This window comes from Microtus oregoni, unplaced genomic scaffold (assembly GCF_018167655.1).
Source record: "Microtus oregoni isolate MIOR12 unplaced genomic scaffold, Mior012 000038F_ref0000394, whole genome shotgun sequence".
Classification (NCBI taxonomy): domain Eukaryota; kingdom Metazoa; phylum Chordata; class Mammalia; order Rodentia; family Cricetidae; genus Microtus; species Microtus oregoni.
The window spans coordinates 22,618,975-22,636,434 of NW_024543097.1; the positions used below are offsets into that span (position 1 = coordinate 22,618,975).

A 17,460-nucleotide genomic window follows, 5' to 3' on the forward strand; every position below is an offset into this window, starting at 1 on the left:
TCAGCTTTGTTGACTGCAACACACTTCTTTCTTTTGGTCTGGTTTCACTCTCTGTTCGCAGCTTTCCTCAGCAGATATCCCACAGCGGTGGCATCACTAACATCTTGGGTTCTTTTTTTTTGTTTGTTTGTTTTTTTTTTTGTTTTTCGAGACAGGGTTTCTCTGTGGTTTTGGAACCTGTCCTGGAACTAGCTCTTGTAGACCAGGCTGGTCTCGAACTCACAGAGATCCGCCTGCCTCTGCCTCCCGAGTGCTGGGATTAAAGGCTTGCGCCACCACCGCCCGGCTGACATCTTGGGTTCTTTAAGGCAATTCAGGCCTCAATTTCACAGCTTCACAAAATGGGCTCTCTAGGCCTCGATTCAGGGACACCCCGATAAATGCCTGGCCTCTGCAGAAGCTAGACTCACATGACCGAAGCTGCTAAACTCTGCTGCTTGCTGAGACTGGACTGTGGCCCCCTCGTTCAATTACATCTTCACCCATTTGTATTTATTTTTATTGTTTGTGGTTTATGTCTTTAATTATTTCAAGTTTTTTTAATAATTATATCACCTCAGGTTCTTGTATCTGTCTAATCCTATAATTTAAATTTTTTAATTTAATTTTTTCAATTGTAGGTTTTTTTGTTTTGTTTTTGTGTTGTTTTTTTTCCTGGAACTAGATCTTGTAGACCAGGCTGGCCTGGAACTCACAGAGATCCGCCTGCCTCTGCCTCCCAAGTGCTGGATTAAAGGCGTGCGCCACCACCGCCCTGCTTCAATTGTAGTTTTACAAATTTTCATAGCAATAGAGAGCAAAGCCAGGGTATGTGTATGCATGTGTTTCCTGAATATATGTCTGTGTACTGCATAGAGCCTGGTGCCCAGGGAAACCAAAAGAGTACACCAGATACCCTAGAACTGGGGTTACAGACAGTTGTGAGGTTAGATTTTGATGCTCGGGATCAAAATTGGGTCCTCTGCAAGAGCAGTGAGTGCTTTTTAACCAGTTAGTCATCTCTCTGCCTTACCCCTATTTAAAGAGGTGTGTATGTTTTATACGGGTGTTATGGGGGTGCCAAGTGAGTTACATGGGTGCAGTCTTCATGATTGCAAAGCAAGTGCTCTTAACTGCTGAGCTATCTCTTCAGCTCCACTGCATCTTACTCTTTGAACTTTGGACTTTCAGCTTCTATACTGTAGTTGATCTGTGAATATTTTATCCTGTTAGAAAATTTATTCCTTCTTGAGTGTGCCTACTTTTTCTGTTCATTATTTTTGTTTAGGGTAGGATTTCCTGGACAGAAAGGGTAGTGGGGATTTAAACCCAAACCTTTAGAGTTCTATTCTCACGTCTCTGAGCTTCCCCAGAGACGCTTTTATCTCCCAGCCCAGTAGAGTCAGAAATTTACAGCTGTTTGTTGTTGTTTCTGGTCTTCTGCTTCTCCACTTAGATCTACTTTCTGCTTAGGGTACACCCTTTTTTGGTTTTTCGAGACAGGGTTTCTCTGTAGCTTTGGAGCCTGTCCTGGAACTAGCTCTTGTAGACCAGATTAGCCTTGAACTCACAGAGATCCACCTGCCTATGCCTCTGCTGGGATTAAAAGCGTGCACCATTTAGGGAATCATGATTTGAGAATTCAGAGAATGTGTCTATGTTCTAAGCTTTCACCCTGAGCAGTCAGGAAGCTTATTCCCTGTTCCTTGAGGTATGAAAAACCAGGCCAGTGGTCACTTTTTGACACTTCTCATGTCATACTCATCAGCACTCCAGGAGCATCTGGGATATGTTGTGGTGCACATTTAACATTTGTATCTTTTGTTGAGATAAAGTCTATTGATAGGCTAGGTTGGTCTTGAATTCCTTAATCCTCGTGGCTCTATCTCTTAAGGACTGAGATCACAAGCCAATGTTACCACACCTTCCTTGGTTTAATAATAACTTCATTAATTCCATGCTTTGTTTTATTTTTGAGACATCATCTTACTCTGTAGCCCAGTGTGACCTCGAACTCCCAGTACTCTCTGCATCAGCCTCCTGAGTACTGGGCTTACAGGATGTCACCCACACCTAGCTAACCACATTTTTTAACCAGCTCTTTGAGGTCTCCTTGTACAGCAGGCACTGGGCTAGCTTGTACTTGTGTTGGCTTCCTAACTCCACTGGCGGTCCCTAGACAGCAAACATGTTGACTTGTGGGTCCTTACCCCTTTTAGCCTCATCTCCCTCTCCACAGCACTGAGATCTCAGTAACAAAAGAACGACAACAACAAAAACTTTTGTTCTAGTTACTGGTTGATTCATCTCCAGGGAAAGGCACCCTGCAGACCACAGTAATAACACAGAAGGGAAAGGCAACTTGGTGCCTACAGAGGCTTTAGGAAGCTGTATCACTCGGTGGCTGCTGGCAGTTTGGAGATGCCCTTGGGTCTTTCAGACACTGCACATTCTGTGCCTTCAGTGATTTATGTCATGAAGGGCTGTGATGTTCTTGCCATTTGTGTTGCTTGTTCTGGGGCTTCTGAACTCTGACACCACAACTTGCATATACTTTCCTATTCAACAACCCCCATCCCCAGCCTGAACTCCGTATTCTTTGCATCTCATTCCTCTTTCTTCCTTGCCCTGTCTTTAGTGTCAACCCAATTAGAGCAGCTCTTCCCAGTCCCTCAAGCCAAGAACTTGAGTGCTGTGCTTTTTGTAATGCCCAGCACAGTGTGTCAAGTCTTTCTGCTTAAAACCTTATGAGCCTTAGACTGAAAACTGCAGAAAGCCTCTCGAGCCCTTTCCTCCTATCAGTGTCACTCTAAAAATACACCTGGTGGCCCAGCTGCGACCAAAGAACCTCTAGTTCTATACAGTGAAACTTGGTCAAAAGTGAGGTGGGGAACACAGCTGGTTGATTGGTTTCTAGCCTTTAGTCATCCTGGGTAATATCCATCTCATGGTCACAGCCAGTGCTGATGGGTTTCATTGACCTGTCTGCTCTGCCTAGGTCAGAAGTGTGTTCATGTCACCTCAGTACAGGTTCAGAATGTCTACAAATTCTTCAAGTAGTTGTCACTAGACACAATAGGATAGAACTAACCTGCTTCCAAAGAAGGAAGCAGCAGCCTGAGGACAGAGGTTCTGCATTGTCCAACTCAGCATGGGTGGGAGAGGAGCACACTGCAGGCTGCTCTGTACAGATGGGACCCTAAATAAAATTTCATTTTTGGAGTTTGTTATGTTTGTTGGTCATTGAGGAATGAAGCAGCCGGCTGTAGTAGAGGTGGGGAGGAGGAACAGAAGAACCCTTGAGATGTGCTCCACCAGGGAGTGCTCTGGGGGATGCCAAAATGGTTTTCTCGGCCGGCCGTCTACTGTGTGAGGTCCTCGGAGCTTTTCTCTTTTGGTGACACTGTTGCTGGTGGCCTCGACTTGTGCACCCTTGAACCCTTATATCGGGGCCTGCCTGCACACTGTAAGTAACTAACTTCCCAACTCGCCCCCTCTCAAGCCGCAGAACTCTTCTGAAGTTGGTCGGCTCCCGGGCGCTCTAGGGACCCTGCAGCGGGCGGGGCGGGCGGCCGGTCTGACGTGTCTCGGCGGGATTGGAGCCGCCGCCCTATATAGCAGCGGCGGCCCGAGCGCCGCGCCTCGGAGCGTCCCGGCTTCTCCCGCGCAGCGGCAGCGACAGACGGACAGGCTCTTGAGCGGTCACACTCACTAGTGAGAATCGGGCGAGTTGGTGGGCGGGCCGGCGGGGGGCTTGGTGCTGGGCACGGCCGGGGTCGGTTCCCCAGCTCCCCGGCCGTACTGGCGCCTGGTCTCCGCTACCGCGACGGGCGGGGGCCGCTACGTGTCACTCTGCGCATGGCCGCGCTGGAGCGCAGAAACTTTCCCAAGTCCGCCACGCGCCGCGGGTCAGCTTGCGGGCCCGGGTAGCCTGGACTACTGGCTCTCCTTGCGAGCCGCCGCGGTGGGGGAGGGGAGCGACCTGGCCAGGTTGGTGACGTGGGCAACCGAGCCGGCCCCTCCCCCGCACCCCTTCCCCCCAGCGCGGCCACACGGGCCCTACGGGCTGTGGACAGGACCTGGGTCAGTGGCGCCCTAGTTCGCGCGGCAGGCTGGGATCTTCACCCGGGGCCCCTGTGTCCGGCGCGGTGTCTCGCTACACCTCCACCTGCGGCGTCCGGCTACGTGGTCACTGGAGGACTCCAGGCCCAAGTACTACTTGGATGTGCCCCAGGGTCCATGGGTGAAAAATACATTACGGAAAAATACCGAATTTGGATAAAAGACTTGGAGGCCGAGCAGGATGCTGTCCCTTTAAGCCTGTCCCCGCCCGCGGGCGCTTTTGGCCGGTGGGAGGGCCATGCTGAGGTGGCATCTGCGAAAGTTCCTCCCAGGCTGGGTCTCTGACTTCCAGCGCTGGGTAAAGCACTAGGCCGGCCTTGGTAGTCACAGACTGAAGAGTTTGATCTCAGCAGAGCCTGGTTTTATTCTTAATTTTGAAGTCTGTACTCTTGAATATTATTGTGGGGGGTACCTTCGCAAGACTTCAGAGGACTGTAAAAGTAAACACTTTCAACTTTGGAAACCTGAATCCCAGCTGAAGGTTTTCACGCTGGAAGTTTTTGGTGCCCTCCATGAGGACTGGTCTAGAGTGTAAAAGAACTTGATTCTCTCTAATGGAGGTTGATAGGATATTCTTTCTGGAGCGTGTCTGAATTCTCTTCGCATACTGTTGGCCCTTACATAAGTAGTTGGCACAACTTAGCGCAGGGGAATCAATTTAAATGCTTCCTTGTTCAGAAGCAAAAAAGTAGAATTCTTCACTTACAGCCTTTTCTGTTTTCTAGATTAACACATGGTTTCAAGCTGCCACAGCCTCACCTTTCTCTTTTGCAGAAGTCCCTGTTGCTCCTTGGTTCTTGGAGGAGTAGAAGAAGCTGTCCCTGGCTTCTACTTATCTTGCTTTATTTAGTTCTGTGTTGAGAACTGACGTTCTGCCATGTTCTTTTGTCTCTCCGAAGCAAATTGTAATGTCAAAGTTGTAGGTTAGCATTGGGTACTAACTCCAGCGTCCAGTGGCAAAAATGGTTGAGATGGCCTCAGTGCCAGTGAAAGACTGGAGACTCTGGAGAGGAGGGGCTGCACCCACTGTGGGAGACATGTAGCAACCAGAAGAGGAAAGAGTACAGATTTCATCCTGTCTCGACAGAACCTTTACAGGGAGGCATGGGAACTGGGCTCCCAGGAGCACTCTTTCTTTTCTCTGGTGGTATTTGAAAATTAGGATAATACTCAGTGTCTTTCAGTACTAACATATGATTCACTCCACCAAAAGTCTGAGCTACCAAATCATGGGCTCCTGTACTCCTGAAGGTTTTGGCAATGGAGATGCAGAGTGGAGGGCACATGTTCAGCTGTAGTGGCTGTTGCGCAGTGTGGACAGCCAGGTGCAGCAGGTTAGGCCTGTGAATTTTGTCAGTAGAGGTAAAGCAGGTGGGTGTAAAGACAGAGGGACTGTTGCGTAGGTTCTGCTGGTAAACCAGATGCAGGTGGGCTCTCAGGCTGTGCGCTACTGGAAACCGGAAGGCGTGCACTGACCTTTACTTCTGGAGTAAGTAAAGCTTCTTACTCCAGAGTCTACAATGGAGAGGAAGTCTGTATTTACAAATGGGCATTAGGTATTTATTTTAAATTAGGACTTTAACAGGGTTTTGAGTTAATTTTTAAAAAGCCTTACCAAGTGATAACCTGAACAGACTCTGTTCAGTATATCTTTAATTGTGATCTCTATGCCCCAAGCTCTGACAAACTTTGAAATCTAGAAGCTAGACCCCAATAAGTCTTGTCAACTTGTCTGGAGTTTTCTAGAAGTCCACTCTGCTGTTCCTGGCTTCCAGAGGGTGTCTGTAGTTGTCCGGGGCTCTGGAAGCTCTGCTCCGGTTTCTTCCTTGGCAGTGACAGCAGGCTTAGACATGGAGGTGCTTTCGGCGGTCACTTGGTTTGTTGTAAATACTCCTGGAAAGGGATGCTTAAGTGTGGGGGCAAGCCTAAGACTGTGTTGCAGTCTGCACAAGGCAATATATGGTGTAGGCTTGTATATTCCTCTGTATCAAAACTAACCTTGTCCTGGAAAGCAGGGGCAATAGTCAGTGGCGGGCAGCACAGAGACAAAAACATATAGTTAGGGTCACGTGGATGAACCTGGTAAAGTGGGTGGGCATCAGGGTTTAAGAAGTGATAGCAGAACACACTTTAGACCCAAAGTCAGGAGGCAGAGGCAGGTGGATCTCTGAGTTCAGGGCTAACATGGTCTACATAGAGAGATCTTGTCTCAAGACCAAAAAAAGGTATTTATATGTAATTTTTGGCCTCCTCTGGTGGCCTTGGAATCTTGAAGTTTTATGACTTGATTTTTAAGTCTTTGTAGATTAGAAGGGACTGAAGGACTTCTACAGGACAATAGCAAGAAAAAAGAAACTGTAAAGTTAACAAGCATTCTTTTAGTTTTGATGTTTTTGAGGCAGGTCTCGCTTTGAAACCCAGTTTGATCTTGAACTCACAGAGATCCATTTGCCTCTGCCTCCCAAGTGTTGGGAGTGCACCACTCCTAGCTCTCTCTGTCAAGGAGCCCTTGGGCACTCTGATAGCTCAAGCACAAGATGTGCATTCTGCTTTACAGCAGAGTCAGTCTGGCAGGTCACAAGGACCCAGTGTACAGATCACTTCTAAGATCCCTTGAAGAATTGTCCTGAGAGTTCTAAATGATTCAGGTTTTACTGTAACATGTCTTATTCAAAGTTAATGGCCTAAGACCAGAGCTTTTGTAGTGGTTTTTTTCCTAAGAGATTTGCCTAACTGTTGCAATTACTAGAAACTAAATGTAAAGAATATTTAGTTCTGTTGTTTCTTGAGAGGTGAAAGGATCTAAATTATAAAGCATGGATAAGTAACCTTTCTGGTTTTTTTGTTTGTTTGACTTTTGTCTGTTTCTCTCTCTCTCTCTTCCCTATACTAGTAAAAGCTGGCAGGCTGACAGAGGCAACCTCGGGACGGACTTTCTGGCTACTGACCATTTTGCTGGTAAGTTTGAGTGCCCTTTTTGAGGACTTCTGTGCCTAGGACACAAAGATGTGTGAGTTAGTTCTAGCCTGAATCATCTCCTCTTAGGCTTCTTCTGTGCCATAATAGGCACATCCATGGCTTCATGTGCCCTTCAGCTGTGTCCTCTGCCTTGCATCTGTTTTTTGTCCTTTTTGTCTTAATCATGAATTATGTTTTGTTTTCAGAATTTGGGTCTTAATATGCTTTAGAAATACTTTGTAAAGTTGGGAAGAGGTTTTTACATTATTGTAATAAAGTAAGATTTTTGTTTTGTTTCATTTTTTAGTGTTTTGTTTTTGATACAAGGTTTCTCTGTGTAGCCCTATCTGTCCTAGAATTCACTCTGTAGACCAAGCTGACCAGAGAGATCTTCTTGCCTCAGCCTCCTGAGTGCTGGAATTAAAGGTGTTTCCATTGACAGCCAGCTGCATACTTTATTGAAGTGCTTGCGTTTTACCAAGATGTGATATACGTAAGGCACTGGCATAGTGATGTAAAGAAAATGAGTGCTTCCTCACACTGGTGTTGTGAAGCTGCCGAAAATTACAGAAGGGCAGAGAAGCTAACAACTGTGCCTGAGAATGCTGCATTGCACCATAGATTACAAACAGGGAGCTGGGACCTTCAGAGCCAATGTCCACGGCTGTCCTGGAATAAGGAATGCTGTGCCTTGAGCCAGTTTCCTCTCTTGTGAGTGAATCTCCTCCACACTGGGCAAAAGTGCCCTGTGATAATCAGCAGGTTGAGGTACTTGGCACAATATGTGTATCTGGTTTTACTGACAACATGAAGCACTGTGAGGTTTCTCCCCCCTCCCCCAATTTTGCTGAGATGTTTGAAATGGTTCTTTATGGCCTCTGGATAAGTACCTACATGTCCTAGTTGTAGTAATTGTCATTTTTATGGTTCTTAAAAGCATCAGGAGGCATATGTTATATGAACAAAATAAGATGGAGATAGCTATTAAGAGAATGATCCTGGATTGATCTGTAACAAAGATGGGTCAGGCAGGTGGCAGGTTCCAGTAATCCCAAAGTACCCATGATTTTGGGTGGGGGAGGGGGATAACAAGCTGTTAATGAAGCCCTCTCCCTGTGGCTTCCACATGGGTAGGTGGTACAGATTCTAAGCTTTGGACTTCTAGGTCTCTTAGCCAAATCTTGTCTACTGTGTGACAGTTTCTGAGAAAAGTTAATCAAATGGGCTAGAACCCTACTTTACTTGAATTTGCCATGTTCACTCTTCCATTGAAAATCTGAAGAATAATTTACATCAACCTTGTGCAGAAAATACACTATAGTTTTCAGTAAGAAGATAAAAACCTTGACTGAAACATTTAAAACAGTACATTACTGAGTTAGCTGTACTTGGGTTGTCTCCTCCTTGATTACCTTTCTCTTGTAGTGTCTTACTAGGATTGTGTGTGGACGTGAGATCGACCATGAGCTCCGTTGCAGTTTTGACCCAGGAGAGTTTTGCTGAACATCGAAGTGGGCTGGTTCCACAACAAATCAAAGGTGACAGACTACTTTACAAGTTTTCCTTATTAACTTTGGAGACTGGGCTTCTGCTAATTTATATTAGTTGGTTGCAAGTGGGATTGGACAGGTGTGAGGAATGACTCTAGAAACAGATCTAAGTATGGTCAGTTTCTTGGAAATTCAATTAATCTGACAATTGGCAATGACTGGGATCCTTTACAAAATTGCTGCTGTAATTATGGGGTGCTGAAATACTGACTGAAGCATCCTGAGCCTCTGAGGATAAGGGTGAGATGTGACGTCTGTGCTGTTTAAGGCCATTAGTCAAGATGGAGACCAGCACTGTCCAGTGGGTTAGAATGCTAGTCACATAAGCAATTTGGAAGTTTTCCAAACCCAGGTTAAATAAAAGGGAATAGGTGAATTTTTTCCGAAATATTTTCAGTCAAAAGTTTTGCTGTTTAAACCAGACCAATCTCAAACTCATGATTCTTCTGCCTCTGGGATTGCAGGCGTATACCATTACACATTTAACACATTTAGCCTAATGTATGTAAAATATTGCCCTTGCAACATCTCAATATAAAGAATACGTACCTTAAAGCCAGCTACTTTATGTTATTTTTCTTTAAATTTTAGTATATATGTTTATGCAGGGCATTTGATTTGAATGCTAAATTTTTGTACAAATGTCTTTGATCAGGGCTAACAAGACAGCGAATAGGTAATGGTGTCTACTTGCCAAGCCTTTGACCTGGATTTGATCCTAGCACCTACACAGGTGAAGGAAAGAACTGACTCCTGCAAAGTGTCCTCTAACCTCAATATGCAGCTCAGCATGCATACACATGCACATACACAAATAAACATAGATAATATTTTTAATTTAGATTTAGATTTTCTAAAATTTTTGAATGAAAAAAATAAGTTGTTCTAGGTTGTTAGACCATATTTAAGTTTTCCCTAGAATGGAAATGAATATCATTTCTTAAATTTAGAATGAATTAAGCTTTTAAAATTCACTTCTTGGCTACACTTTACCCACTCATTCCCAGTGACCACTGTATTGGTCATTCCTAAGACACTGCTGGTTGTCTGGTTCTCAGTATCTGGGGTTTAAGTGCAGCTATCTGTAGTTTCTCCTTTCTTAAGAGGGAAATGGCACTTCAAGAGTCCTGCCTCTGTTTATCCCACCACCATCAGGCTCAGAAGCAGTGAACTTAGACTAGAGTCCCATCTACTTCCAAAAGTCGTCTTGTCCTCTCCATATCTGCATGCCCCATTGTGTTTTTATTGGGCCCTGCTACTGGTAGATACTGCTTAGCCTTAGAGATATGGGATTATCTAAAACATCTATATAGTTGTTTTTGTGGAGATCATGGTTAAACTAGACAAAAGCATGAACAAATTTGAGCATCATGGAACATAAACATGACTAATAGTCAGGCCCTGGTTTCTCCAAGTCTTGCTGTTCCTGTCTTAGCTTGAGAGGCCATCAGAGACAGTCCCCGTGTGAGTTAATTTCACCATTGTACATTACAAAGGGAAATGTGGAACCTTTCTAAAAGCTAATTCTTCTGGGTTTTTTGTTTGTTTTTAGAACAGGGTTTCTCTGTAGCTTTGGAGCCTGTCCTGGAACTAGCTCTTGTTGACCAGTCTGGTCTTGAACTCACAGAGATCTGCCTGCCTCTGCCTCCCAAGTGCTGGGATTAAAGGTGTATGCCCCTGCCACCCGCTTTAAAAGGTAGTTCTTAAAAGCAGTGTTTAAACTTGTACTATGTGCCAAGCATTTATAATCATGATTTACTTTTGTACTATTAGAAAATATGACGACCTAAAAACCTGTCACAAGCTTGCATTCAAGGGTTTTATACATCACAGTACTAAAATGGGACTTATTGTCTTACCTTTCATAGTGGGACCATGTAGAGGGCAAAACATTAACATTTCTGGAACTGGGAATCTCTAGCCCCATCCATTTCGCACACTCAGGGTGCTGGCCTGATGATTCCTAAGGTTTTTTTCCCATAGCTATGAATGAGGAAAGTGTAATAGTAGCCTTGCTCACTCACCACGTTTTAGTGGGGGTTCCTGCTACCTTTCTGCTGTGTTTGTTCATAGAATGTTTAATTATAGTGCTTTCCTCCTAATCTGTGTGTTCTCTGGTCTAGTTGCCACATTAAATTCAGAAGAGGAAAGCGACCCGCCTACCTACAAGGATGCCTTCCCTCCACTTCCTGAGAAAGCAGCTTGCTTGGAAAGTGCCCAAGAACCTGCTGGAGCCTGGAGTAACAAGATCCGGCCAATCAAGGCCTCTGTCATCACTCAGGTAGAAACACATTTCTTTTTGCTTTATCTGTTCCTTGTAGGAAGCAAGAAGAACTGATAAAGGGTTTTGAGTCTGCAGTGATGAGCACATTTTGGGTATGTAAAGTGGAGGAGTCTAAAAGGCTACGATCCCTCCTGTGGAGCACACCCTCCACCATGATCCTCCCACCCAGCCTCCCTGGCACTCTGGACAACTGGCACACAGTCTGAGATAGGCCATATTTGTCAGATTCATGGGGCCATGTACTTTTTTATTCATTGTTGCCTCTGGCTGCGAAGTCTGCCTTTCCTTATCCATATGACAGCCAAAAGCTAATTTGTTGTGGGGCTTTGTGACACCTAGCTAATCTATCACCCAGAAGCAAGAGGCAGGCAGATCTCTAGAGTCAGAGGCTAGCCAGAGCTGCATAGTAAGAAGGATTAAAAAAAAAAAGGAAAAAAAAAACATAAAAAGTTAATAGTCTGTCGGTAACAACTAATTTATTTCCTGGTTTCCTTTGGCTTCATTCCCCTTCTCTCTTGCTATTGGGCTAAGAGTTGAGTGTAGAACTGATGCCTGGTTATGATAGAAAATTATCACCCATGTAACTATAACTTCTTGCCCTAGTGTGCATAAGCAACTGCCTCTTGATCTTTTCTTTGTGACCTTTTGCTATCTTGTCTTGTTAAATGTATCTGTTAAATGTATTGTTAAATGTATCATGTCTTGTTAAATGTGTCTTTGAATGATTCAGACCTCTTTGAGGGATAATTGATCCCTCTTGCTTCCATCACTGCTCCTCCTCAACTCTCCTTACTCTTTTAGCAGAATTTATTAAGCTTAAAATTCTTGATGTCGCCTATGCCCCTGCCTCCTGCCTGCTGCTACCTCTGCTGTTTCCTATCATGGGTGCACGCTTTCTCTTCAAAAAGGTTTTCTATTATGTCCTTGGTGGTTTTGACCTAGGCACTTGCCTCCCTTTAAATTCTTAACAGGCTTTTTGTTTCTGGTGCTGTTCATTATTATCTATACCACATGCCAGCCTCCTTTCTTGGAGGATTTCTCCTTACTGCCTTGCCTACGGCACTGCTTAGTGGGTGAAGGATTAATAAATATATATTGCATGTGGTCAGTCTTCCTTTTCTTTGATGGTTTAACTTTGTCTTTGGGCGTCTTTTCTGAACAGGTATTTCATGTACCCCTGGAAGAGAGAAAATATAAAGACATGAACCAATTTGGAGAAGGTGAACAAGCAAAAATCTGCCTTGAGATCATGCAGAGGACTGGTGCTCACCTGGAGCTCTCTCTGGCCAAAGACCAAGGTCTCTCCATCATGGTCTCAGGGAAGCTGGATGCGGTCATGAAAGCCCGGAAAGACATTGTTGCTAGACTGCAAACACAGGTGGGTGTCACTAGGCCTGGCATCCCAGGTTATTTGACTGATCCTGGTGCAGGCCAGAGGACAGCAACATTTAGAACCTTTCTGAATTTATTCTAATCACTAAATTAATGATAGAACTGGGGTACCTGTCAGATCAACCACTGAGCTAAATGTACTGAAAAATGAGGCTTTTTCCAGACTTGAGACACTTAACAGCAGTGAGCTTGCTAGGTAGGTAGTGATCGTCAGTTTCTAGACCTCAAACTTGGGAAGTAAATGATCAGATTTTTTTCCTCTATTTCTGCCAGTCTGGTGCCAGTATTTGGAATTATTTGAGAACGGTTAGAATAAAAGGCATTTCTTCAAGGCATTTCTCCTTAAGGCCAAGAAAGGCAGAGAATCTTACTAATGTGCCATGTGATAGGTGCCATGCTGTGGGGTTTGTTCAGAGATAGGGGCTACTCCCACTTACTGCTGAGCCTCTAGGCAAGCTAGAGGGGAGTGATCCTGCTCTGCCACTGATGTAGCCAGCACAGTCTAAGATGGTTCTAAGTCCCAGGTATCATCGTGGAATTACACATTGTAACTCATATATATTGGACCCTGAAAAACTGTTAGGAGAATTTTTAAAAGCAAACTCCAAAAATATCATTTTACTTCTAAATAGTATATCTGTCTAATGATTGTGCTATTATCTTACTTTATATTTATAAAAGAGATGCTAAGGATTTCATATTTGACCCTTGGTTTAGACTTATGTCTCTGATGTCTTTCAAGTTGGTTGTTTAATTCAATGTTCATTTGATTGTGGCATCACATGTCTCCTTAACAGTATCTCCCCTACACACACACACTCACACACACTTAATGCCATTGATTTGTAAAACGGTTAGTATTTAATTGCTCTGCTTTCCTTTGTGAACTGTTACTGGGTGCTAAGAACTTGACTGTTTTATTTCTTGGTTTTGGGGGCTGTTTTGTTTTGGTTCTGAAACAAGAACTCCTGGCTATCTTGGAGCTTGTTCTGTCTCCCAAGTGCTGGGATTAAAGCACTTGCCACCATGCCTTGAGCTTGATTACTTCATATTCAGCTTGTTTGGCGTGGATGCTTGTTATCACAGATGGATTTTGTTGTTGTTTCCCCATGAGCTAGAGTGGGTGTCGTCTGCCTTATTTGGCCTTCGCTCATAGGATTCACTGATGATCTGGCTAAATTCATTAAAAGTTGAAAATGGGGAGGGGGGGCTGGAGAAGTGGTTCAGAGGTTAAGAGCACTGGCTGTTCTTCCAAAGGTCCTGCGTTCAATTCCCAGCAACACATGGTGGCTCACAGCCATCTGGTGCCCTCTTCTGGCATGCAAGCATAAATGTGTAGGCATACATAGAGGCAGAATGTTGTATACATAATAAATAAATCTTTTTTTAAGAAAATAAAGTTGAAAATGGTGGTTTTCAAATGTATGGTGCTGCTGGGGAGACCGTTTTGTGAGGAAAAATACCTACCTGCTGGCAACCTGAATTCAATCCCTGAAACACACACAGTAAAAGGGAAGAACCATTTCCCCCAAGTTGTCCTCCAACAGCACACACATAAATGCTCATAAAATAAATAAAAATATAAATTTTAAAATAAATCACTCGGTCTGGGGTGCTGTCAGTGATGGGTAAAATGCCCTTTTTTATTGTTTTGGCTTTTTTTTTTTTCTTTTTGGTGACAGGGTCTCTGTATAGCCCTGGCTATTCCGAAACGCTCTATGTAGACCAGGCTGACCTCGAGCTTAACAAAGATCCACCTGTCTCTGCCTTCCCAAATGCTAGGGTTAAAGGTGTGTACCACCACCCCTGGCCTGGTAAAGTATGTTTAAGACCCTAGGTTTGATCTTTAGCATAAATAGTTAACTAATTAAAAAAATAATAATTTTTCTCTTTACTATTTTCTACCATCAGTCTTCAGCAGGTAATTGTCACATTTTAGTACATCTTTGAATTGCATTGTGTTGGAATGTTTGAGGGAGGCGGGCAGATCTCTGTGAGTTTGAGGCCAGCCTGGTCTATGAGAGCTAGTTTCAGGACAGGCTCCAAAGACACAGAGAAACCCTGTCTTGAAAAACAAAAAACAAACAAACAAACAAAAAAAACGAATGTTTGAGGGACTGAGTTTAGTTTTGGTTTGGTTTGGATTTTTGCTTTTTCAAGATAAGGTTTCTCTGTGTAGCCCTGGCCATCCTATAACTCACTCTGTAGACCTGGCTGGCCTCTAATACCTGTCTCTACCTCCTGAGTGCTGGGATTAAAGGTGTGTGCCACCATCACCCAGCTAAGTTTAGTTAATTTTTTTAAGAAATGTTAAATAAATTTTGAGCAAAATTTCCAGCATTTTTCTGCAATGGCTATAAATATGCTTTGCCATTTGGTCCTACATAATCAGTAAATATTTAACTTGTATACCTGGAGTATAAGAATTTCTTAGGTACAAAGGAGTTGCTGCTGCTGGTGACTCCTGGTCCAGACCATATTGGTTCTCTGAGCACATCTTCACTGCTGATGAGAGAACCAGGCTGTCATGGAACCATGACAGCCATGCAATCCAGGCTGGTCTCTAACTCATGGTCCTGTCTCAGCTGTCATGTTTCCCCATACTAGGGAGTTTTCATAAAATGTCATTGTGAACTTGGAGAAGTTGATAAATAAGCTGCCTTATCTTTGATCAGAGAAGTTCCTCTGGGTTTCTCCTTGCAGGCAGCTTTCTGTTGTCACCCATAATCTGAATTTCTTCGTTTCTAACATAGAAAGTTTTCTCAGGTTAATCTCAGATAGAAATTTTTGAGTAAGGAATATGACTCATTCAAACTATTTCTGTTTAACATGAAGAAAATAGTATTTTTAAATCAATAATTTTCTTTTTTGGGTTTTTCTATTTAAATTTATTTTCAGTTTTTCAAAATTATTTCAATATTTGCATAACTATGTCAAGCTGAATAGAAATCTTCCCAGCTTATGTAATGTGCTCCTGTCCTTTCCATTATCACCTTTATACACCACTATGTACGTTCTTCATTGTTTACTTTTTATTTATTTATTTATTTATTTTGGTTTTTTGAGACAGGGTTTCTCTGTAGCTTTGGAGCCTGTCCTGGAACTAGCTCTTGTAGACCAGGCTGGCCTCGAACTCACAGAAATCCGCCTGCCTCTGCCTCCCGAGTGCTGGGATTAAAGGCGTGCACTATCACCGCCCAGCTTGTTTACATTTACAGATAGAAGCAGAATACAACTTGCCAGCGTCCCTGATCTCTACATTGCTTTTTTTTTTTTATTTTATTTGGTGTCTTGTGTATCAATAAATAATGATTTTCCTTGTTGTAGAAAGCAGTGTGACTCCATATGTATGCTGTAGTTTAAGCTCTTAAGTGGTTTGTAGGCTCTTGTTTCTATGTGACCAAAAAGGGGCTGGGGGTCATGTGCATAGGCTGTTTCTTTTTAATGGTTTATCTTTAGGGATAATCCTGGAAATGATATGGCTAGGTGAAAAGATCACCTTAAATATCTACTTTGGCTACCAGCAGCAAGTAAATTCCCTCCCTTAGAAGTTTATGTCTTGCTCTCGCATCTGCAGAGTACGAGAGCCACACTCACCTAATACTCAGGGTTTTGCCAATCTGAGGCATAGCTGAGTAAACTTCCCAGTTTGTATATGACAAATGCTTGTATATGTGTTTATGTGGGTGTGCGCTTGTGTCTGTGGAAGCTAGAAACTGACACCCTGGTATCTTCCTTGAGCATGCTCCTCCTCATTTTTTGAAATGGGGTCTGCTGGTAACCAGCGTGGTGGGCTGGTCCTTGAATTCTACAAGTCCACTGTCTTCCTCTCTGCTATTGGGATTACAGACTAGTGCCACTGCAGCCAGACCTTAACTTAGCTGGCAGGCACTTTACCAACCAAGTCAATTCCCGGCTTCAGGAATATACTTTTCATTTGCAGTAGGATTTGTGTGAAAAGTCTGTTATTCTGTCCATTTTTGATGTCAGATTGTTTACCTTGCTCAGTTTGGGGGAATTAACACTATATCAGTTTGGGGGAATTAACACTATAGCAGGACTTCCAATTCCTTCATCAGGCATAAAAAGTAAATTTTTTCCAGTTTATTGTTATTTTTAATCTCTGTTTTGCTCTAGATATTTGGTCCATTTATATAGTTAACATTTACTGTTTTTATTATGTTGAATCATTGTTAGAAAAGCATTTTCTACTTCCAAATCATAAAAATATTTATCTTTTTTTTTTTCTTCTTGCACGTATAAGGGTGTCCTTTTTTTTCAGTTTCTGACTATTTGGGTTGTATTCCAGTCTTGTAAAATACTCGCCCAGGTTCTCCTCTTCCCACATGACTGCTTTGTCATCAGCACTGTTTGCAGAAGGCAGTCCTCCCACTGTGGCCAGAGGCTGTTCTCATCAAGTCCTAATGCCCACAGTAACCTAGGTCTTTCCTGGGCTCCAGGTCATGGTCCATTAGTCAGTCTTTGTACTAATGCTTTCTCACTTCTCTAGTGTTCACTGTTGCTTGGTTTTCTGGTTTCCCCATGCAGGTTTGGGGTGAGAGAGGGGTGTGTGTACATGTGGGAGGCTGACATCAGGTATCTTTCTTCACCTCTTTCTGAGATAGGGTGTCTCACTGTGCTTAGAGCTCACAGATTACCTAGACTGATTGGCCAGCCAGCCCCAGGATTCTGTCGTCTTCACTTTGCCAGCACTGTGAGCCTATGGAAGTTTATGATCAACTTTATGCTCAAAACTCTAGTAATTTTTTTGTAATTAGAAAAAATTGATATTTTTGGCAGGGCGGTGGTGGCGCATGCCTTTAATCCCAGCACTCGGGAGGCAGAGGCAGGCGGATCTCTGGGAGTTTGAGGCCAGCCTGGTCTACAAGAGCTAGTTCCGGGACAGGAACCAAAGCTACAGAGAAACCTTGTCTCGAAAAACCAAAAAAAAAAAAAAAGAAGAAGAAAAGAAAAGAAAAATTGATATTTTTGTTATTTAAGCCACCTTTTGTAGCTTGTATGTGATGTTGTAGTAATCTTTCTCATGGTGGGAAAAAGCCAGGGTTTGTAGACGCCTGTCAAGACATATACCACTGGACTACACACCCCCATATTACACCTCGTACCTTGCAGTTAAAGTTGTTTTTAAAAAAAGACTCCAGCTGACTTCTGGAG

The 17,460-nt window shown here is 43.5% G+C and overlaps 1 protein-coding gene across 2 annotated transcripts in view; it reads left to right on the forward strand.

Moving 5' to 3' along the window:
- Positions 1-17,460, forward strand: part of LOC121433404 (vigilin) — a 77,023-nt gene that overhangs the window by 35,008 nt on the left and 24,555 nt on the right. Inside the window, exons 1-5 of one of the 2 annotated variants that reach the window (XM_041631775.1) lie at positions 3,610-3,693; positions 6,995-7,059; positions 8,485-8,597; positions 10,733-10,890; positions 12,056-12,271. In XM_041631775.1, the coding sequence (XP_041487709.1) occupies positions 8,522-8,597; positions 10,733-10,890; positions 12,056-12,271 (450 nt within the window). In that variant the 5' untranslated portion in view covers positions 3,610-3,693; positions 6,995-7,059; positions 8,485-8,521. Of the gene's footprint in view, positions 1-3,609; positions 3,694-6,994; positions 7,060-8,484; positions 8,598-10,732; positions 10,891-12,055; positions 12,272-17,460 lie in introns of those variants that run through there. The other variant, XM_041631776.1, reaches the window with a different exon arrangement.